Source organism: Aotus nancymaae, unplaced genomic scaffold (assembly GCF_030222135.1).
Source record: "Aotus nancymaae isolate 86718 unplaced genomic scaffold, 86718_ANA_hifiasm-v0.15.2.pri h1tg000067l, whole genome shotgun sequence".
NCBI lineage: Eukaryota > Metazoa > Chordata > Mammalia > Primates > Aotidae > Aotus > Aotus nancymaae.
Genome location: NW_026988482.1, coordinates 26,275,390 through 26,299,624, shown reverse-complemented (window position 1 = coordinate 26,299,624; position 24,235 = coordinate 26,275,390). Strand labels below are relative to the sequence as shown.

At 43.4% G+C, this 24,235-nt stretch overlaps 2 protein-coding genes across 3 annotated transcripts in view; both read right to left on the bottom strand.

The window, feature by feature from the left end:
- RAD54L2 (RAD54 like 2) overlaps positions 1-24,235 on the bottom strand; it is a 110,995-nt gene that overhangs the window by 51,317 nt on the left and 35,443 nt on the right. For both annotated transcript variants that reach the window (XM_012460624.2, XM_012460623.2), the window contains exon 2: positions 23,838-24,030. In XM_012460624.2, coding sequence (XP_012316047.1) covers positions 23,838-23,976 — 139 coding nt within the window. In that variant the 5' untranslated portion in view covers positions 23,977-24,030. The remainder of the gene's footprint in view (positions 1-23,837; positions 24,031-24,235) is intronic.
- On the bottom strand, positions 14,012-15,947 carry LOC105722875 (osteoclast-stimulating factor 1-like). The gene has a single exon (XM_064366791.1). The coding sequence runs from the start codon at positions 15,754-15,756 to the stop codon at positions 15,241-15,243; it is 516 nt and encodes a 171-aa protein (XP_064222861.1). The 5' UTR covers positions 15,757-15,947; the 3' UTR covers positions 14,012-15,240.

Here is a 24,235-nt window from a genome sequence, read left to right as displayed (position 1 = left end):
ATTCTACTGGTGAACACTTTGAACCACACACACACACACACACACACACACACCCAGAAGGATTTGGTAGTTGAGAAAAAAAGACTGAACAAAGACTGGGGTTTCACAACCAGAGCATCAGATGTCATAGCAGACATCATGCTGGGAAAGCACAAGAGGCAAGGAAGAATTAAGAAATCTTTACAAAATCCCAAATTAAAGAATATTACGGCCAGCTGGGCACGGTGGCTCACACCTGTATTCCCAGCACTTTGGGAGGCCGAGGTGGGCGGATCACAGGGTCAGGAGTTTGAGACCAGACTGGCCAACACAGTGAAATCCTATCTCTACTAAAAATACAAAAAACTTAGCCAGGTGTGGTGGTGTGGGCCTGTAATCCCAGCTACTCCAGAGGCTGAGGCAGGAGAATCATGTGAATCCAGGAGGCAGAGGTTGCAGTGAGCTGAGATCATACTATTGTACTCCAGCCTGGATGACAGTATGAGACTCTGTCTCAAAAAAAAAAAAAAAAAAAAGAATATTGCTATAGCCCATAATTTCCTATACAAAATGCACTCAAGTATAACTGAAAATTTTAAATGATCCCTTCAGAACCTTAATGATGATAAGAACTTCTGATCTGGGAGCAGAGAACAGGGTAGGTTGAAAAGCATATGCTGTGGAAGGCAGGGCCAAATTACCAGTTCCCACACCCCAGTCTAAGAGAAGGGATAAAGTAAGCATCATTTAAAGGCATGCCTTGGCAAAATAATAAATTAATGCATGTAACGAGTCTTCTGAACCATCTCATTAGTTGAAATACTAAATGTTAACCCCGTGAATGCAAAAGGCTGGAGAGTAAACTCTGGTCAGAGAAGATAGGAAAAGCCTTTTCTGACTGGCCATTTAAAAAATAAAACAGGCTGGGTGCAATGGCTCACACCTGTAATCCCAGCACTTAGGAGGGCAAGACAGGCAGATCACTTGAGATCAGGAGTTTGAGACCAGCCTGGCCAACATGGTAAAACCCTGTCTCTACTAGAAGTACAAATATTACTGGCTGAGTGGCTCAGCCAGTAATTACTGGCTCACGCCTGTAATCCCAGTACTTTGGGAGGCCAAGGCGGGTGGATCACTTGAGGTTGGGAGTTCGAGATCAGTCTGACCAACATAAAGAAACTCCATCTCTACTAAAAATACAAAATTAGCCAGGTGTGGTGGCACATGCCTGTAATCTCAGCTACTCGAGAGGCTGAGGCAAGAGAATCACTTGAACCTGGGAGGCAGAGGTTGGGGTGAGCTGAGAGTGGGCCATTGCACTCCAGCCTGGGCAACAAGGGCAAAACTCAGTCTCAAAAAAAAAAAAAAATATATATATATATATATATATATATATATATATATATTAGCCGGGCGTGGTGGTGGGCACCTGTAATCACAGCTACTCAAGAGGCTGAGGCAGGAGAATCTCCTGAACCTTGGAGGTGGAGGTTGCAGTAAGCTGAGACTGCGCCACTGCACTCCAGCCTGTGTGACAAAGCTAGACTCTGTCTCAAAAAAAAATTTTTTTTTAATAATAATAAATAAAACAATAGACCAGGTGTGATGGCTCATGCCAGTAATCCTAGCACTTTGGGAGGCTAAGGTGGAAGCATCATCTGATCTGAGGTCAGGAGTTTGAGACCAGCCTGGCCAACATGATGAAACCCTGTCTCCACTAAAAATACAAAAATTAGCCAGGTGTGATGGCAGGCACCTGTAATCCCAGCTACTTGAGAGGGTGAGGCCAGAGAATAGTGAACCCGGGAGGTGGAGGTTGCAGTGAGCCAAGACTGCACCATTGCACTCCAGACTGGGCCACACAGCAAGACTCCGTCTCAAAATAAATAAATACATACATACAGGCAGGCCAGACACGGTGACACACGCCTGTAATTCCAGCACTCTGGGAGGCCGAAGCAGGCAGATCACGAGGTCAAGAGATCGAGACAATTCTGACCAACATGGTGAAACCCCATCTCTACTAAAAATACAAAAATTAGCTAGGCGTGGAGGCACGTGCCTCTAGACCCAGCTACTTGGAAGGCTTGACACAGGAGAATCACTTGAACGTGGGAGGCAGAGATTGCAGTGAGCCAAGATTTCACCACTGCACTCCAGCCTGGCAACAGGTGACAGAGGGAGACTCCATCTCAAAATAAATAAATAAATACATACATACATATAAAATAAACCAAACTTTTTCCATAGGGTCATAGAAAATTCTAAGAAAATATGTATCTATCTGGGACCACGCTGTAATGTTGCTTCCTGATGGGTGAAAAGAAAGGAATAATTAGGCCGAGTGTGGTGGCTCAGGCCTGTAATCCTAGCACTTTGGGAGGCCGAGGCGGGCAGATCACCTGAGATCAGGAGTTTGAGACCAGCCTGACCAACATGGAGAAACCCTGTCTCTACTAAAAATACAAAATTAGCCAGGCACAGTGGCGCATGCCTGTAATCCCAGCTACTAGGGAGGCTGAGGCAGGAGAATCGCTTGAACCCGGGAGGGGGAGGTTGCAGTGAGCCAAGATTGCACGTTACACTTCAGCCTGGGCAACAAGAATGAAACTCTGTCTCAAAAAAAAACGAACAATTAAGAGTTGCTGGGCTGGGCGAGGTGGCTCACGCCTGTAATCCCAGCACTTTGGGAGGCCGAGGCGGGTGGATCACGAGGTCAACAGATCAAGACCATCCTGGTCAACATGGTGAAACCCTGTCTCTACTAAAAATACAAAAAATTGGCTGGGCATGGTGGCGCGTGCCTGTAATCCCAGCTACTCAGGAGGCTGAGGCAGGAGAATTGCCTGAAACCAGGAGGCAGAGGTTGCGGTGAGCCGAGATAGCACCATTGCACTCCAGCCTGGGTAACAAGAGCGAAACTCCGTCTCAAAAAATAAAAATAAAAATAAATAAATAAATAAAAATAAAAGAGTTGCTAAAACATAGTGCAAAGTCTCTAAGCTAGAAGAGCATTTGGCAGTGGCTCTCCCAAGGCCCTACATTCCACAATGTCACCATCAAGGAAAAAAATATCTCATCCTTGCCTTTTCTCTTCTCATGTCCATCATGGACTCTGTACCGAAAGAGTATACCTTAAAAAAAAAAAAAAAAAGAGTATACCTAAGTATCCCAGGCCACTCCTCTCCATATCATTGCTACTATCTGGTCTGGATTCCTACACCAACCTCCACGGAGTCTCCCTGCCTCCTAACTTGCTTCCTCTCCAACCCACAATGTAGAGCGTTTAAGCTTTCTGAATTTGACTATGTCAGTCTTCACCCACCCAGGATCTTTTAAGACACTAAACCTATTCCTTTTGTGCTTAGGATAAAATCTAAAATGCTTAAGGACTCTTTTGATTGCTCACCTCTAGCCTTCTCTCTGACCACCAACTACCTACCTCCAACCACTTTCACCCACACAGCTTCTGCTCCATGGTTTCCAGCCTCAAAAATCACAGTGCTCTCACTGGTCTCTGGGCCTTTGCTGATGCTGTGTCCTTCTTTCCCCACCTCTTTATCCAACAGTTAGATTCGAATGACTTAATTCATGTTCTCAGGTTTCAGTTTAATGGTTATTCCTCCAGAAAGCTTTCTCTAGGTTCCTTCCCCTTTATTCATGTGTGCCCAACATTGCCACACTGTAGTGCCTACCAGTAAAGCTGAAGAGAGAAAGTCAATAGTTGCTGCTGTCTCTAATTATAAATTACTGTTTGAGAAACTAGATGTATTTAAAACACATAAAATTCAGGCTGGGCACAGTGACTCCGCCTGTAATCCGAGAACTTTGGGAGGCCGAGGCAGGTGTATCACCTGAGGTCAGGAGCTCGAGACTAGCCTGACCAACATGGTGAAATCCCATCTCTACTAACACTATAAAATTAGCTGGGTATGGTGGCGGGCGCCTGTAATCCCACGTACTCAGGAGGCTGAGGCAGGAGAATCCCTGGAACCTGGAAGGCAGAGGCTGCACTGAGCAAAGATCGCACCACTGCACTCCAGCCTGGGCAATAAGAGCAAAACTCCATCTCGTAAAAAAAAAAAAATCAAATTAAAGCAAATATAAATTAAAAGCAAATCCATCTTGTTTCTGCATTCTAAATTGTATCAAAAGCAACTAGAAGGCCAGGCACAGTGGCTCATGCCTGTAATCTCAGCACTTTGGGAGGCTGAGGCAGGTAGATCACTTGAGGTCAGAAGTTTGAGATCAGCCTGGCCAACATGGTGAAACCCCATCTCTACTAAAAATACAAAAATTAACTGGGCCTGGTGGTGGGTACCTGTAATCTCAGCTACTGGGGAGGCTGAGGCAGAAGAATCACTTGAACCCGGGAGGCAGAGGTTGTAGTGGGTGGAGATTGTGCCTCTGCACTCCAGCCTGGGCAACACAGCAAGACTCAGTCTCAAAAAAAAAAAAAATTAGCCAGGCATGGTGGCTCACGCCTGTAATCCCAGCTACTCAGGAGGCTGAGGCAGGAAAATCACTTTAACCTGGGAGGTGGAGGTTGCAATGAGCCGAGATCATGCCACTGCACTCCAGCCTGGGCAGTGATACTCCATTTCAAAAAGAAAAAAGAAGACCACTGGAAGACTTCAGAAGATAACAATTCAAAAAATACTTAACCACCTTCCCTTCAGGAGGGTTGGCAGAACAACTATTGCCTATAGCCCCAGTCCCAAGTCTGTGGTGAGCCCTGCTAGAGAGGAACCCCACTGTATCCCTAGTCATGTCCAAGGCCATCCAACAACTACTCCAGTCACTTCTACAAGAGCACTGAGTCCAGCCCATCAGCAATGCTTATTATCCATCTTCAGCTATTTAGAGTCACATTAGGAACATTAACTAATTCAGTCATCAAACAACCCTATTAAGGAGATCACGCTTTGTTTCCATTTTACAGATGCTGGCATTTACCTCACAAAGCCCTAAGGAGTAAAGATAGGATTTGATTCCAGGTGGTTGATTTGTCTACAAAGTCCATGCTCTAAGCCACTATGCTGCACTATCTCCCCTCTATTCCTATTTCCCTGAAAGCTATGTGGGAACAAAATAGAGAGTTCAGATCCACACATGTACTATATTTTGGTTTACAAAGGGTACAACAAAAATGCAATGCAAGTGCTGGATCAATTAGATAACCATACGGGGGCAAAGGAGGAGGAACCTCAATCCCTATCTCATATCATAAAAATCAATTCTAGATGGATTACAAACCTAAACTATAAATTCCAAAACCAAACTCCTATCTGCTCCTCATCTGTACCTTCTCAACAATCTTTCCAAGCTCAGAAAATGGCATCTTCCAGCTTATCAGTCCAAAACCATGGAATTCATCCCTCATTTCTCTCATACAATCTATATCCATTTGACCAACAAATCCTATCATCTCTACCTTCAAAACATATCCAGAATCCAACTACTTTCACCACTTCCACCAAGCTATCATCACCGCCTGCTTAGATTTCTGCAATATCTTCCTAGCTGGTCTCCCTGCTTTATCCCTTATCTCCTATACAGGCAGTAATCTCTATATCAGCCAGAATAATCTTTTAAAAGTCAGATTGTGTCACTCCTCTGCCCAAACTCTCTAATAGCTCTTGCTATTCCACTTGCCTACAATATCTTTTCCCTAGATAACCACCTGGCTAGTCCACTTACTTCCCTCAGATGTAGTGGCTCACGCCTATCATTTGGAAGGCTGAGGTGGGAGTACCGCTTAAGGCCAGGAGTTTAAGACTAGCCTGGGCAACAAAGCAAGATCCCACCTCTACCCAAAAAATTATTTAAGTATTATTTATTTACTTATTTATTTTTTGGGCAGACTTCCAAGCCAGGGTAGGCTCAGAGACTCCCTATTATTTATTTATTTTGAGGCAGAGTCTCGCTGTCGCCCAAGCAGGAGTACAACGGCACAATCTTGGCTTACTGCAACCTCTGCTCCCAAGTTCAAGTGATTCTCCTGCCTCAGCCTCCCGAGTAGCTGGAATTACAGATGCCTACCACCATTAATGGCTAATTTTTGTATTTTTTTTAGTAGAGATGGGGTTTTACCTTGTTGGCCAGGCTGATCTCAAACTCCTGACTTCAAGTGATCCACCTGCCTCGGCCTCCCAAACTGTTGGGATTATAGGCATGAGTAAGCCACTGTGCCCAGCCTATTTATTTTTTGAGACAAAGTCTCACTTTGTCAGTCAGGCTGGAGTGCAGTGGCACAAAGATGACTCACTGCAGCCTCAACCTCCTGGCTCAAGTGATCCTTCCACCTCAGCCTCCTAAGCAACTAGGACTACAGGTACTTAATGCCATGCCTGGCTCTTTTTTGTAGTAGTAGTAGTAGTAGTGATGAGGTCTCACTATGTTGCCTAGACTGGTCTCGAACTCCTGCCCTCAAGCAATCCTGCCTCAGTGTCCCAACGTGCTTGGATTACAGGCATAAGCCATTAGGCCCAGCCGCTCTACTAAAAATATTTTTAAAATTAGCTGTAGTGGTGGTATGCACCTGTAGTCCTAGGTACTTTGAAGCTAAGGCAGGTGGATTCCTTAAGCCCAGGAGTTCAAGGCTGCAGTGAGCTCTGTCTCCAAAAAAAAAATAAAAGCACCACCACAGACATTATTGAGTCTCCCTTTCTTCATAACACTTACGCCATTTTTGTTCCCCATTCCCAATGCCCGTGTCAATGTGCGGCAAAGAGTAGGTGTGCAATAATTACTATTGAATGACTGAATGAATGTATCTCTTTCCTCTGATGGTCTCACACACTGTTACTACTTTCCTAATGCCCCCTGGTCTGTGAGACATGCCATTTCTCTTTTCGCTCTGTTGCCCAGACTGGAGTGCAGTGGTGAGATCTTGGCTCAGTGCAGCCTCTGCCTCCCAGGTTCCAGGGATTCTCCTGCCTCAGCCTCTTGTGTAGCTGAGATTACAGGTACACACCACCACATCCAACTAATTTTTGTATTTTTTTTTTAGTAGAAACAGGGGTTCACCATGTTGGCCAGGCTGGTCTCAAACTCCTGACCTGGGGATTCGCCCAAAATGCTGGGATTACAGGCGTGAGCCACCACACCTGGCCGAGACATGCCATTGTTTTAGGCAGTGACACACAGCTTTTTAAGCAACTATGACTCCAAGCAGACTCTTAACTACCAGGTACCTACCTAAGAAGAACTTAATTTAAACTAACACATTTGACAAAGTTAGTTCTGATAGTCCGATACATCATGGTAATCTGCGGGCTGGAGAGTAGTCACGTACATTCACAGACAGATGAATAACCTTATTCATTGAATGATAATGGTTCATCTAAAGAGAGATCTCTAGCAAAATGCCACTAACTTCTATTTTCAGTTTTATCCTATTCCATGTCTTCAAGACCATGATGTGGATAGTCAGTAGTGTGACAGAATCCATTATCTAAGCAAAATGAAAGCACATGCCCCACAAAGATTTGTACATGAATGTTCATAGTGGGTTTATTTGTAATAGAAAACAAAGAAGAAAAAAAAACTCCTGGCCAAAAAAAAAGAAAAAAGAAAATGAGGCTAGGTGCAGTGGCTCACACCTGCAATCCCAGAACTTTGGGATGCCAAGGAGGGTGGATCACTTGAGGTCAGGAGTTCAAGACCAGCCTGGTCAACATAGTGAAACTCTGTCTCTATTAAAAATACAAAAGATTAGCCAGGCGTCGTGGCAGGTGTCTATAATCCCAGCTACTCAGGAGGCTGAGGCAGAGGTTGCAGTAAGCTGAGACTGCACCACTGCACTCCATCCTGGGTGACAGAGCGAGACTCTGTCTCAAAAAAAAAAGAAAGAAAGAAAGAAATGGATAAATAAATTGGAATATATATCCATAAAGTGGAATGCTACTGAGTAATGAAAAGGAATGACCTATTCAAACATACAAGAATGAATCTCAAAATAATTACACTGAGTGAAAGCCAGAACTCCCGAGAGAAAGAAAAAGAGCAAGAGAATGACAGAAAGAGTAAGAGTGTGGTATTATGCCTAAAATATCCATGATGTATATATAGCCATATATATATATTGGTTCTCCTCCACAGTTCTTGGCTTTTAACTCCCACAGTATTTGTTACAGTCTTTTGTTATAATGGTACATGTGTTAGGCCTTGGGGTAGACTTCAGGAAATCTCTCTGACCTACTCCTGCCATCCTTTCACCTGCCCCAGGGCAGGACTCTTAATATTCCAAGCCCCTTTTCTAATTGTGGGTCATAAGACCATACACTGGGGGAAGTAATACTGATGTGAAGCTTCCATAAAAACCCTAGAGAAGCCGGGCGCGGTGGCTCACGCCTGTAATCCCAGCACTTTGGGAGGCCGACGTGGGTGGATCACGAGGTCAAGAGATCGAGACCATCCTGGTCAACATGGTGAAACCCCGTCTCTACTAAAAATACAAAAAATTAGCTGGGCATGGTGGCGCGTGCCTGTAATCCCAGCTACTCAGGAGGCTGAGGCAGGAGAATTGCCTGAAACCAGGAGGCGGAGGTTGCGGTGAGCCAAGATGGCGCCACTGCACTCCAGCCTGGGTAACAAGAGCGAAACTCCATCTCAAAAAAAAAAAAAAAAACCCTAGAGAAGATAGGCAAGGTGTCATGCCTGTAATGCCAGCACTTTGGGAGGCCCAGTAGGGTGCATCACCTGAGGCCAGGGGGTCAAGACCACCTTGGTCAAGATAGTGAAACCTCATCTGTACTAAAAATACAAAAATTAGCTAGGTGTGGTGGCATGTGCCTGTAATCCCAGCTACTTGGGAGGCTGAGGCAGATAATTGCTTAAACCCAGGAGGTGGAGGTTGCAGTGAGCCAAGATCATCAGGCCACTGAACTCCAGCCTGGGCAACAGAGCAAGACTCTGTCTAAAAAAAAAAACAAAAAACCTAGAAGGGATGGCTCACGCCTGTAACCCCAACACTTTGGGAGGCTGAGGAGGGTGGATCAACTGAGGCCAGGAGGTCAAGACCAGCCTGGCCAACATGGTGAAACCCCATCTCTACTAAAAAATACAAAAATTAGCTGGGCGTGGTGGCGCACACCTGTAATCTCAGCTACGCGGGAGGCTGAGGCAGGAGAACTGGTTAAATCCGGGGAAGAGAGACTACAGTGAGCCAAGATTGCACGACTGCACTGCAGCCTGGGTGACAGTGTGAGACTCTGTCTCAAACAAACAAACAACAACAAACCCTAGAGGACTGGGTTTGGAGAATTTATGGATAGCTGAACACGCCGAGGCTTCTGCAGGGTGTCACATAAAGGGGAGGTATAGAAGCTCTGCATCCCTTCTCTAATCCCTTATCCTAGCATCTCCTCATCTGTATCCTTTGTAATATCCGTTATAATAAACCAGTAAACGTGTTTCTCTGAATTCTGTGAGTGGTTCCAGCAAATTAATTGAACCCAAAAAGGGATTCATGAGAACCCCAATATAAAGCCTATCAACACGTGTATGTTGGGGGGCAGCCTTGGGACTGAGTACTTAAATAGATCCGACACTATCTGACATAGTGGGATCTGACATTATCTCAAGGTGGATAGTGTTAGAATTGATTTGGAGGACACCTAGCTGACATCTACTGCAGAATTAATTGCTTGCTTGGTGGTAGGGAGAAATCTCCACACATTTGGTCACCAGAAGTCTTCTGTGGTGATGATTGTTGTTGTAGTGGTATGAGAGCAGGGGAATAACATGGTTTTAGAGTTTTTCCAAAAGAGAGTGAGAGACCAAGAGATAATACGTCATATGATTCCATTTATATTAAAAGTCTAGAAAATACAAACCAATCAATGACAGAAAGCAGCTTAGTGGTTCTCTAGGGATAGGATTGGGGCAGGGAGAGGAAAGAAGGACTTTAAATGGGTGTAAGAAAAACTTTCAGGGGTGACACATATGATCATTATCTTTTTATTAGTTTTATATAAGTAGCATACAATCAAACCTGAATAAAGGTAGGGAAAATGGGAAAAAAACATTTAAAAATCCAACTAACTTTTTTTTTTTTTTTTTGAGAGAGTCTTGCTCTGTCACTCCAGCTGGAATGCAGTGGTGCAATCTTGGCTCACTACAACCTGCATTTCCCAAGTTCAAGCAATTCTCCTGCCTCAGCTTCCCAAGTAGCTGGGATTGCTGGGATTGCAGGTGTGAGCCACCATACCTGGCTAATTTCATGGTTTTTTTTAAAAAAGGGCAAAAACCGCAATTACTTTTGTACCAATCTCATAGTAGAGATGGGAATTAACAATGTTGACTAGGCTAGTCTCGAACACTTGGCCTCAAGTGATCCTCCTACCTCGGCCTCCCAAAGTGCTGGGATTACAGACATGAGCCACCATGCCCGGCCCCAAGTAATTTTTTTTTTTTGAGACGGAGTTTCGCTCTTGATACCCAGGCTGGAGCGCAATGGCGCGATCCCGGCTCACCGCAATCTCCGCCTCCTGGGTTCAGGCAATTCTCCTGCCTCAGCCTCCTGAGTAGCTGGGATTACAGGCACGCGCCACCGTGCCCAGCTAATTTTTTTGTATTAGTAGAGACGGGGTTTCACCATGTTGACCAAGATGGTCTCGATCTCTTGACCTTGTGATCCACCCGCCTCGGCCTCCCAAAGTGCTGGGATTACAGGCTTGAGCCACCGCGCCCGGCCAAGTAATTTTTAATATAGTACTCTGACTACACAGCCTCAGTGGAATATATTACATGGGGAAAAAAACTGTAAAAAAAAAAAACTTAGATCTGGCCATAATGGCTTACCTATAATCCCAGCACTTTGGGAGGCCAAGGCAGGAGGATCCCTTGAGCCCAGGAGTTCAAGACCAGCCTGAGCAAAATAATGAGATGCCATCACTACAAAAAATTTAAAAATTAGCCAAGCTGGGCACAGTGGCTCACGCCTGTAAAATCTAATCATGAGGAACAATCAGGCAAGTCCAAATTGAGGAATATTCTAGGGGAAAAAAAACTGGGAAATGTTCTAAAGGAAAAATTTTTCAAAAAATATTAATGTCATGAGAGAGGGAAAACATGCTTTTGAACCATTCTGGAATAAGGGTTGGAACATTTATTCTTTAAGGATCAGATGGGCCAGGTGCCTGTAATCTCAGCACTTTGGGAGGCCGGTGGATCACCTGAGGTCAGGAGTTCACAACCAGCCTGACCAACATGGTGAAACCGTGTCTCTACTAAATACAAAAAATTAGTCAGGCATGGTGGAGCATGCCTGTAATCCCAGCTACTTGAAAGGCCGAGGCAAGAGAATCACTTGAACCCTGGAGGCAGAGGTCACAGTGAGCCAAGATTTCGGGATTGTGCCACTGCACTCCAGCCTGAGCAACGAGAGCAATACTCCATCTCAAAGAAATAAAATAAAATAAAGGCCTGGTGCAGTGGCTCACACCTGTAATCCCAACACTTTGGGAGGCTGAGCCAGGCAGATCACCTGAGATCGGGAGTTCAAGACCAGCCTGACCAACATGGAGAAACCCTATCTCTACTAAAAACACAAAATTAGTTGAGTGTGGTGGCACATGCCTGTAATCCCAGCTACTCAGCGGGCTGAGGCAGGAGAACTGCTTGAACCTGAGAGGTGGAGGTTGCAGTGAGCTGAGATCATACCACTGCACTCCAGCCTGGGCAACAAGAGTGAAACTCCATCTCAAAAAAAAAAAAAAGGATCAGATGGTAAATATTTCAGGCTTTATAGGCAAACAATCTCTGTCACACTACCTAACTTTGTCACTGTAGCACAAAAGCAGCCACAGGCAATTAAGTAAATGAATGAGCATGGCTGTGTCCTACTAAAACTCTATCAAAACAAGTGACTAGTACATGGGTTATAGTCTGTCAGTCCTCGTTCTAGAACAAAACAGACTAAAGAGATGTAACAAATATAACAACTAAGCATAACAGTGATCCCTGACTACATCTTGGATCAGACACACAAAAAAGACATTATTAGGACAACTGATAAAAAATGTGAATGTATATGACATAATACAAGGAAATATATTCCCTCATATACCAATAAAAAATTGAAAAATTCCCTTGATGAAATAATTGTACTATAATTACAAAGGAAAATGCCTTTCTTCTTAGGAAAGACAAGCTGAAGTATTTAGGGGTAAAAAGCTTGACGTCTACAACTAACTCTCAAATGGGTCAGAAAAAAAGTGTTTATGTACCTGTACATGCACATGTATGTATGCATATGGGGGAAGGGAGGGATAAAGCACATGTGGCTAATGTCACCTGGTGGTTGTAAATTATCAGGATGTAAGTGTTCACTATACTATTCTTGCAATTTTTCTGTAATAAGCACATATTACTCATATTCAGAAAGTGATTGTTAAATTACAGGCTCAAATCTGTAATCCCAGCACTTGGAGAGGCTGAGGCAGGCAGATCACTTGAGTTCAAGACCAGCCTGTGCAACATAATGAGACTTTATCTCTATAAAAAATGAAAACAAATTAGTTGGGCATGGTGGCTTGTACCTGTAGTCCCAGCTACTTAGGAGGCCGAGGCAGGAGAATCACTTGAACCCAGGAGGTGAAGGCTGCCGTGAGACATGAATGTACCACTGCACTCCAGCCTAAGAGACAGAGTGAGACTCTGTCCCCAAAAAGAGTGGGAGGACAGGGTCAATAAGGAGTTTGGTATTATAAATTTTGAAATACTATCCCGACTCCAGACATATTTTCCAAAGAATGATCTAGGACATTAGGAAATCACGGGGTTCATAACATTTATTTGAAGCTATTTTTAAGAAAAGAAAATCTGGGTTCAAAACAGGAATGCTTAATATGACAGGCCATAATAAATGGTAAAAACTATAATCTCCATGACCTATGCTGCCTGGTGTTGGGCCCTGGGTTTCCACAGGAGGGAGGAAAATATTGGCTAGGATTCCAATTGGATTGCTGAAACTACTCCTCTCAGAGGCAATTCTTTATGACACAAAAAACTACCTATTCCGATCTTAGCTAAAACTCTGGGGGTTCCCCTATACTTTTTCTGCTTCCAGCTACTTAGAAAGTGTGACTTTTCCTGCAGACTGTTGTTATTTACTGATATGTCCAGAACTCACAGCGAGAGTCTCAAATAACACCTGTTAGAACACAAGCAAATAAAACCAGGGTTCTGGGCATGTCTCAACACTGGCCCTACATGCCCAGGTCCCTTGCCTATCTCATTCCAGGCACTGCTGCCCTCTGCTAGACAACTAACTCTATACTCTAGCCACAATGGTCTCTAATTTCCTGATTTTTTTCTTTTTCTTCATATATATATGTGTGCATATATATATATATACACACACACACAGAGAGAGAGAGAGAATATATTTTATCTATCTACCTATCTATCTATTTATTTAGAGATGGAGCCTCACTCTGTCACCCAGGCTTGAGTCAGTCTGTCTGTCTACCTATCTATCTATATATTTAAGTAGAGATGGAGCCTCACTCTGTCATCTATCTATTTATTTATTTAGAGATGGAGCCTCACTCTGTTACCCAGGCTTCAATCAGTCAGTCAGTCAGTGTGTCTGTCTGTCTGTCTGTCTGTCTATCTATTTATTTAGAGATGGAGCCTCACTCGGTCACCCAGGCTGGAGTGCTGGAGTGCAGTGGTAAGATCTTGGCTGACTGCAACCTCAACCTCCTGGGTTCAAGCAATTCTCCTGCCTCAGCCCCCCAAGTAGCTGGGACCACAGGCACGTACCACCATGCCTGGCTAAATTTTGTATTTTTAGTTGAGATGGGGTTTCACCATGCTGGCCAGGTTGGTCTCAAACTCCTGACCTCAAGTAATCCACCTGCCTTGGTCTCCCAAAGTGCTGGGATTACAGGCATGAGCCACTGCACCCAGCATTTTTTTTTTTTTTTTGAGATAGGGTCTCACTTTGTCACGCAGGCTGGAGTACAGTGGCGGGATCACAACTTACTGCAGTCTCAACCTCCTGGACTCAAACAATCCTCCTACCTCAGCCTCCCAAGTAGTTGGGACTACAGTAAAACACCACCATGCCCAGCTAATTTTTTGTATTTTTTTTAGAGATGAGGTCTCACTATGTTGCCGAGGCTGGTCTCAAACTCCTGGGCTCAAGTGATTCGCCTGCCTCATCCTCCAAAAGTGCCGGGATTACAGGATTACCTGACCTAATTTCCTGATTTTTAAACAAGCAAATTTATTCTCACATAAGGCCTTTGCTTACAACAATTACCCGATTCTTCAAATTGCAAGCAAAGAGAACAGAAGGGGGTCAGAGAAAAAAACAAAAGCAAACTCCCTACAGAAGAATCAGAAGCCCAGGGTTTGAGAAGGAAACCAGCTTTCCTTACCCAGTGGTCCATGATTAAGGGGGTCAGCCTGAGGCCAAAGTTAACAAGGAAACTGGCTTTTTGTCAACAAGATGGCTACAACACAAGTTCTAGAAAGGACTAATCATGCCATGTAACTAGCTGCAATTACATAACCTAGTATCCTGATATGCCATGTAAAATACACAAGAATAAAATGAAGAAAAGAAGATCTATATGTTCTAAAGATGTACCCGACAAGTCAGTCTGGTGACCAGACCTTGATTAACTTAAACTAGTGCTTTTCAAACTTTTCCACCCGAGGGGTCCTAAAAAATGCCAAGAGAAAATATTCTCTTCCCTTTGGGACTCTTGGGGCACCACCCAAACACTCAAATCTTACTCCAATGTTTATTTGAAAAAATATCTTATTTCTCTCTTTTTTTTTTTTTTAAGTCTCTCGAAATGTTTATTTTTGTCAGAATAGCTGACGATTTTCTGTTAAGTATTTTGGTTTATAATTATAATAAGCATTTTCCCCCCTTGAAAAATCCATTCAAAATATCTCAACCCTTGAGGTAAAGCACTTTAACTAAATAAAAAAAAAAAAATCCTGATTTGTTTTAAAGAAAAAAATTCTTAAAATTCCTTTAGCTTGATAAATAGAAATAATCTCTTCTTGTTCTACTCTGGTGAACATAAATGTATTTCCTACAGCCAAGAATCCAGTCACTTATTGGCAAACCAAAGGTGAGAACAATTCATTTACATTCTCTACTCGAACATAGTGCAACACTGCCGTGTTCATGTATACTTTTCCTTTAGAGTTACCAACACTCTTCTGGCAAAGTCAAAGTTTTGGAATGGCAAAAGCAACAGAAGTTTTAGATCGCAAAGCTCCAAAAAGGAATTAATCTGAGTCTTCATCATCCAGATAGTCCTCAGCATTGCTTAATGTTCGGACTGCATCTGTTCCCTGTTTCTTTTCCAGAAGAGATGCACAGGCAGCATTGGTAGCCATGTCGAAGGCCAGTTTCTTCTCATTGTTTCTTAAGTCTGTTCTAGCACCTTTTGCTAGAAGCAACTGGACAATATCTGCATAACCCTTCCAGGCAGCAGCATGCAAAGCTGTGTCTCCCAACTTGTTCTGCTGATTCAGTTCAATATTTGGTTGAGTAAATAGCATTTCCACTATATCTTTGTGACCCCCATGGCAAGCCCAGTATAAGACAGTGCTTCCAGCTTTGTCTAAGCCATTTACGCCCACTCTGTTGTCCAAACATTCTCTCAACCAGCTCAAGTTGCCTCTTTTTGCTGCTTCATGCAATGGATAGTCAATGGATTCTGCCTGCTCAGCCACATAGTTGCTTGGAATTAGTCCAGTCCTGCCTTTGGAGGTGCCTTTCCACCAAATGGTATTGCTCATGTCAGTAATGAGATAGCATCACCTTCCTCAAAGTATAATTCATCTGGAGTTCTGGGTTCAAACGTATACAGCACTCTGAAGACTTTAACTTGACCTGGTTTGACTGGTTTGGGTGGCAGCTTCGACGTCTCGCTTCCTGGAGCTGCAAATCCTAAAGGCCCCGCAGAAAAGTCCACCACTTGCTGCCACCTGGCACTCCGGGCACCCTGAAGTTTCTTTTAGTCTGGCTTACAGCCGTGCGCCTCCCAGGTCCAGTGCCCACCCTAGTTCTCTCTTTTTTTTTTTTTGAGAGAGAGTCTTGCTCTCTCACCCAGGCTGGAGTGCAATGGCATGATCTCAGCTCACTGCAAACTCTGCTTCTCAGGTTCAAGGGATTCTCATTCTTCAGCCTCCCAAGTAGCTGGGACTACAGGCACCTGCCACCACACCCAGCTAATTTTTGTATTTTTAGTAGAGATGGGCTTTCGCCATGTTGGCCAGGCTGGTCTCTAACTCTCGACCTCAGGTAAACCGCCTGCCTCGGCCTCCCAAGGTGCTGGAATTATAGGCGTGAGCCACCACACCTGGCTAAAATATTTTACTTCATCTTTAAAAATGTATGTGAATTCTGATTTCTATGTCATAATTTTCATTATAAAAAACATTTAAGGTCAGGTACAGTGGCTCACTCCTGTAATCCCAGCACTTTGGGAGGCCAAGGCTGGTGGATCACAAGGTCAGGAGTTTGAGACCAGCCTGACCAACATGATGAAACCCCGTCTCTACTAAAAATACAAAAATTAGCTAGACATGGTGGCATGCACCCATAATCCCACCTACTCAGGAGGCTGAGGCAGGACAATCGCTTGAATCCAGGAGGCAGAGGTTGCGGTGAGCCAAGATTGCACCACTGCACTCTGTCTCCAAAAAAAAAAAAAGAAATCACTTAAATTCCTTACCAGTTAAAGTACCGAACCTCCTAACCTTGACACCACTTCACCAATCTTCCAATAAAACTGACATTCCAACAAGTTTGTCAAGTTCACCCTAAAGCTCCATAAACTCCCAGTTACACCCAACCAAATGGAGGAATTAAGTTGGAAAATAACAATCATTCTTACAATAACCAGTAAGTTACTTATGTCTGTAGTTTCTGGCCTGGGCTTTGATTTGTTTTACAACAAAATTCTTAAGAAAAGCCCTACTCTTGTCTTAGCCAAACGTGGCTATCCACAATGTAAGCCAAACAGTTTCGATGAGCAGTGTGTTCTCAGAAGAAAAGAATGGTGGTGGCCCAGGATACCTTCTTGGAGAACCAAAGACCAAATAAACTAGCACAGGCAAGAAAGTAAAAGCACTGGAGGAAAAGAATTGGGACATCTGGCTTTTCCTTGCAAATATCCATGTAAATAAAAGGGTAACCTAAAAGAAATGCAAGAGGTAGTGGAGAGGGGAATCTCATTATTAACTACGATTTGATATATATCTGGAAAATAACTGAAAATCTGGAGTGAAACTAGGAACTAGATCCATAAATCTGAATAAATAGGACACGTGAAGTTCTTCTTAAACAAAGAAAACATATTAAATTCTAAGAGTCTCCTTTACCCTCCAACCTTTAGTGCATATTCAAGCCCAAGTTTCTTCTGGTTATTTTTCTCCCATGTTTCCCTGTTGCAGAAGGATAAGAAACTACTTTGGAGAAATAATATTAGGATTGTTGCCATTTGTACAGACTGACAGACCCTTGGACATCTCTCTTGGTCTGGGCTCCCTATCACAGACAGTTGACAGAGCCATCAACCATTAAGGAAGAGTCTACTGCATGCTTAAAGAGTGAAGTGAGGACAGGCACTGTGGCTCATGCCTGTAATCCCAGTGCTTTGGGAGGCCAAGATGGGTGGATCACTTCAGGTCAGGAGTTTGAGACCAGCCCAGCCAACATGGTGAAACCCTGTCTCTACTAAAAATACAAAAAATTAGCCGAGTATGGTGGTGTGCATCTGTAATGCCAGCTCAGGAGGTTCAGGCAGGAGTATTGCTTGAACTGGGGAGGCGGAGGTTGCAGTGAGCCAAGATTGTGCCCCTGTACTCCAGCCTGGACGACAGAATGAGACTATCTCAGAAAAGAAAACAAAACAAAAAACAGTGAAGTGACATCAAGGAAATAAATGTCCCAATAAAACAGCAATACACTGGAAAATCCCTTTACAAAGCCACAAAAACATATGACTTTACCTGCAACATGTATCAACCATTCAGACTTTCACATCCACTGGAATATACATTAAGCAGCAACTGGAAATAAACTTTTTAAAATAAAGGCTGGGCCGGGCATGGTGGCTCACGCTTAATCCCCGCACTTTGGCAGGCCAAGGCAGGAGGATCACAAGGTCAGGAGTTTGAGATCAGCCTGGCCAACATGGTGAAAACCCGTCTCTACTATAAACACTAAAATTAGCTGGGTGTGGTGGCGGGCTCCTGCAATCCCAGCTATTCAGGAGGCTGAAACTGGAAAGCAGAAGTTGCAGTGAGCTGAGATCACACCACTGTACTGTAGCCTGGGCAAAAGAGTGAGACTCCATCTCAAAAAAATAAATAAATAAATAAAATAAGTAAATAAATGAGGCCAGGAGTTTGGAGACCAGCCTGGACAACATGATAAAACCCTGTCTCTGCAAAAAAAAAAAAATTAGCTAGGCCAGGCGTGGGCTCACACCTGTAATCCTAGCACTTTGGGAGGCCAAGCTAAAAGGACTGCTTGAGCCCAGGAGTTCAAAAGCAGCCTGGGCAACATAGAGAGACCCTATCTCCATTTAAAAAAAAATGTTTAAAAAGCCTGTAATTCCAGCACTTTGGGAAGTTGAGGTGGGTAGATTATTTGCAGTCAGAAGTTCAAGACCAGCCTGGTCAACATGGTAAAACCCAGTCTCTACTGAAAAAAAAAAAAAAAAAACACAAAAATTAGCCAAGTATGGTGGCACATGCCTGTAATCCCAGCCACTCGTGAGACTGAGGCAGGAGAATCACTTGAACCGGGAGGCAGAGGTTGCAGTGAGCCGAGATCACTCCACTACACTCCAGCCTGGGCAAATGAGTGAGAATCCATATCAAAATAAAATAAAGTAAATAAATAATTTTTTCTTTTAATTTTGAAAATTAGCTGGGCATGGTGACGCACCCCTGTCGTCTCAGCTACCTGAGAGGCTAAGGTAGGAGGATCACCTGAGCCTGGGGGGCTGCAGTGAGTCATGATCACACCACTAAACTCCAGTCTAGGCGACCCTGGGTGAGACCCTGTCTCAAAGAAAAAGAATGAATGAGTGAAAGAAAGAAAAACCATTACATAAGGAAAACCAATCCCAGAGGCATCAAATTTTGAACCTCTACCTTTAATAACAGACCCCAAAGGTGTTAACACCCAACATTCCCTACCATTCCAAAAGAACAAAGAAAGCTAAGCACAGATATCAGGAGAAAAGAAAAAGAGGGAGATGAAAAACCAAATCTAAAATGTCTCACAACATGTCATGAGTCCTCTAACATGTTATAAACAAAAAAGCACTAGCTTCTCCTCATTTGCAGGTTGGTTTGAAGACAAAGTCATGGAGCCGTTTTCCAACAGCCGAACCTCAGTGTTCTATAATAACCAGTTCTTGCACTCATATCCCACTATTCAACATACAAAGGTCAATATCAAGGAGGAAACAATGCCCTGACTTATTGTAGCAAAGCCAAAAATATCTTTAACTCCCCCTTCCACTCCCTATCCTGTTAATCTCACCTTTGTAAAAGATCTCATCCTCTTCCTAGGCTTTTACCTATCCCTCTTCAATCTGCCTACAAATACAGTAAGTCACCAAGTCCTATAAAATCCAATGCAACAAGTCTGACCATTTACTCCTCCTGTGTGGTTAACTGACCCAAACAGTTCCAATCCTTATTACCATTTTCCATAAAGTTCTACTACAGACCTAATTGATCCTCCCTGTCTATAGGCCATGTCTTTGATAAGGTGCTAGAGTAACATTCCTAAAGTCAAAGGTCTGATGAACGCTCCTCAGTAAAAGCACCATCAATTCTGTGTTGCCTACAAAACAAATTCTAAACTACTCCACGATCTGACCACAGGTCATCTCTCCAGTCTCACTCTGGTGATCCCCCTAATGTGTCCAATGCATTAACAAATAAGACAGCTCTTCACTCCTTAGCATTTGCCATACTTTCCCTTCTACTTTGACTTATTAATGCTGTTACTTCTAACTGTCCTTCCATCTCTGCTCAACAATATCAGCAATCACCTTCTTCCCTCAAAGCACAAACTAGGAAGGAAAGCAAACATATCACAAGAAAGGGAATTATAAGAATCTATGGTCTCAGAAGCAGCATTGGTTTGAAAAAGGAGCACTGCCTTGAAGACTTAAAGTCCAGCTTTGCCACTTTCTTGCTGAGTAAGCCATTCACCTTTATGGGTCTCAGTTTCCCCATCTGTAAAATGTATCTACCCTACCTAACATATAAGATTATCCAGACAATTAAGTATGGGCCAGGCACGGTGGCTCACACCCGTAATCCCAGCACTTTAGGAGTCTGAGGTGGGCAAATCACCTGAGGTCAGGAGTTTGAGACCTGCCTGGCCAACATGGTAAAACCCTGTCTCTATTAAATACAAAAAATTAACCAGGCATGGTGGTACATGCCTGTAATCCCAGCTACTACTTCGGGAGGCTGAGGTGGGAGAATTGCTTGAACTTGGGAGGCAGAGGTTGCAGAGTCGAGATCGTACCACTGCACTCCAGCCTGGGTGACAGAGCAAGACTCTGTCTCAAAAAAAAAAAAAAAAAGACAATTAAGTATGATAAAGTGTGTCAAAATGCTTGTGGGGGAATGGAGCTGAAGCTTATAGGGAAAATTATACCTTTAAATGCTTATATAGAAAAAAAATCTAAAAATTAATGAGCTATACACATTGTTAAGAAGTTTAAAAGAAAGCTTTAAATGCTTACATAGAAAAACATCTGAAAATTAATGAGCTATGCACATTCTTAAGAAATCTGAAAGGCAAAATAAACCCAAAAGAAATAGAAAATTTTAAAGTAGAAATTACAAAGAAAACAAACACAATACACCAAAGCCAAAAGACAGTTTGTGAAAAGAATAAGATTGTTCACATGCTTGTGTAAACTATGACAAACAATACAAAAGTAAGCTATGGTTATCCAATACAGATGAAACTTCAAATAGAAAGGACTGAAGCAAGTTTCCTTTGTGAAATGGTTTTTCAGATCTCAGTACTATTGACACTGGGGCCAGATAATTGTTGGGGTGGGCTGGGGGCTGTTCTATGCATTGTAGGGTGCTTAGTTGCATCCTCAGCCTCTTTCCACTAGATGACAGTAGCATCCCCACCCTACCCCCAAGAATCCTGACAACCAATGTCTTCACACATTATAAACTGCCCCCTAAGAAGCAAAATCATACCAGGTTGAGAACCACTGCTCTAGGAAAACAAAAGGGCCACATTACATGACACCAACTAAGACCAGATTATTCATTGCTAATTTTTTTTGTTGTTTTCTTTTGTTCTGAGACAGAGTTTGCTCTTGTTGCCCAAGCTGAAGTGCAATGGTGTGATCTCGGCTCACCATAACCTCCGCCTCTCAGGTTCAAGCGATTCTCCTGCCTCAGCCTCCCGAGTAGCTGGGATTACAGGCATGCGCCACCACACCTGGCTAATTTTGTATTTTTAGTAGATATGGGGTTTCTCCATGTTGGTCAGGCTGGTCTTGAACTCCCAACCTCAGGTGATCCACCCACCTCAGCATCCCAAAGGGCTGGAATTACAGGTGTGAGCTACCACACCCAGCCTTCATTGCTATTCTTAATGGTAAAATAGCTGGCTGCTTTGCCCATGACTATGGGATAGCAGCAAGGACACGACTAAAGGAATAGGCAGGTCTGGGATTTTTCAGGAAAATTGCATAGAGTGCTCGACATGAGAGGAAAAGAAAAGCTTTAAGAGGTAAAATAGGGTCAAAGTCACCACAAGTAACAGAAGTATCATTTTTACTTTTGTGGCTCTTAACACTGTAGTGAAATATAAAAAATGGTCCTTGAGTCAAATTCCAAGAAGTCAGTTAACCCAGCAGAGCACAGCAGGACATAGTGCCTAATGGAATGTTTGTTTATCACTCTGAACTTTAATAAAAATAAGTCATTTCAAAATTTTTAAAAAGTATTAATGTGATAATTATGTAGATATTCTTTTTTAAAACCCAAATTTAATCTGTCACAGGAGTAATATTTTTAAAAACCAGTTGCACAGCTACACTATTCTGAGACAAATGATAATTAAATTATTGTCATATCTAAATAAATAATAAAGTCCACAGAAGCCTATCATGCATTTTTGAATAATTAAGAATTTTACAAGGAAAAGAGAATACCAAGAAGCCAACAGGGAAGACAGTGTGTATATATCCATTATACTCACCAGAAGCATCTAAAATCCAATCTAAACCTGATAGGAGTTCTAGGGGTGTCTGTAAATAAAATTATGAGAACCCAAATGATGAAAAGCAAAAAGTGATGCTGACACCTAGGGACTCTAACATCATTTCAGGAACAGTAAGAGCCAAGTAAACATTACTGTCTTCCATTATTTCTATTCATTCTACTTTCTAGAAATGAGACTCCAACTGAATAAGCTAGCAATGGACAGCAAATGCTATTAAAGCGGATAAAAGTGAATGGCCATTTCCCTGCAGAAATGGAGCAGAGATTTCTGGACAGTATAAAGGAGGGCAAATGGACTCCCAAGCCATATGACAGCTGTTAGGATGAATGAGAAATGAAGATAGTAAACATCAGCAAAGACAGAGGATCAGTGCTCATCTTCCTGGAATCTGGAGAATGGTAGGAGTACATTTTCCTACATTCCTTCAGATTCAAGTAATTAGATGATCTAATGCAACATTCAGTTCCACTAGGGGGGTCTGCTATGAACAGACAAAAACCCTATTCCTCAGTCAGTAGGAAGCATACAAACAACTAAATCCTATGCCATAAAAGGCTGGAATTAATTGAGAAGCCCTGTAGCTGGCCAAATGACCTAACATTAGAATGAACATTAAAAGAAAAAGTCCAATGCCTTTCAAGAAGCTGAGGGAAAAGGAGGAGTGAGCTGAGCAAACCAAATGGAAGGCATCAAGCCGGGCGCGGTGGCTCAAGCCTGTAATCCCAGCACTTTGGGAGGCCAAGGCGGGTGGATCACGAGGTCAAGAGATCAAGACCATCCTGGTCAACATGGTGAAACCCCGTCTCTACTAAAAATACAAAAATTAGCTGGGCACGGTGGCGCGTGCCTGTAATCCCAGCTACTCAAGAGGCTGAGGCAGGAGAATTGCCTGAACCCAGGAGGCGGAGGTTGCGGTGAGCCGAGATCGCGCCATTGCACTCCAGCCTGGGTAACAAGAGCGAAACTCCGTCTAAAAAAAAAAAAAGAAGGCATCAAAAGGGGGCCTACCAGTTATGGTGATGTGGTGCCCTCCCAGTAGGAGCAGTTTATGGTCACTGGAATGGCCAAGAGGTAGAGCAGCACTGCAGGAAATGCAGTGAGCTTTCTGAAATTGTGAACCTGTATGAGAATCTCTGCCCATACAATTCCCTCACATACACACAAGCAGAATTGTAACGTATAATTTCAGAAAACTTACAGACCACTCACAGTTACCCTCATGTCTACCTGAAGAGCCCATGGCCTCCTGACTGTAAAGTCTTACCACAGGGACTCCGACACTGACTTCTCCATGACCTGGGCAAGTATGCAACATTCTATAATCTCTGGATGTGAGTCCACACATCCGTCAAAGATGAGCTAACGGCTAAAGGTTCTTCCAGCAATAAAACAAAGCATATGTGGAGGAACAATAATCCATTTCCTAGGAACGAACATCTAAGTTCATTGCAACTCAGTTCCTAGTCTATGTCTTCTTACTATGGATGGCCTAAGAAATCCAACTGGAAACACCAAGCTCTCCCAGCAAAAATTCCATTGGAGGAAAATATAAGGCAACCTCTGTCACTCAATAGAGCTCACTTACCATCCAGCAGGTCTTCTTCATCATCCCTGTCACATTCCTCCACTGCCACCTCCTCCTCCTCCTCCTCCTCTTCCGCATCCTCCAGCTCCACGTCCGGGTCCAGGTCTGGATCGCTCCCTGAGGCAGATTCGTCTGACATGGCTCCCAGAGGTCCTCAGTGGGCATTACCGACTCATGGTCCACTGCAGGGGTGCTAGGAGGAGGACAAGAGGCATTAGAATCACCAAGGGTTTTGCTTAGGAGCACAAGTCTTTCAAAGAAAAAAATGCCGGCTGGGCACAGTGGCTTATGCCTGTAATCCCAGCACTTTGGGAGGCCAACACAGGTGGATCACTTGAGGTCAGGAGTTTAAGACCAGCCTGGCCAACATGGTGAAACCCTGTCTCTTCTAAAAATAC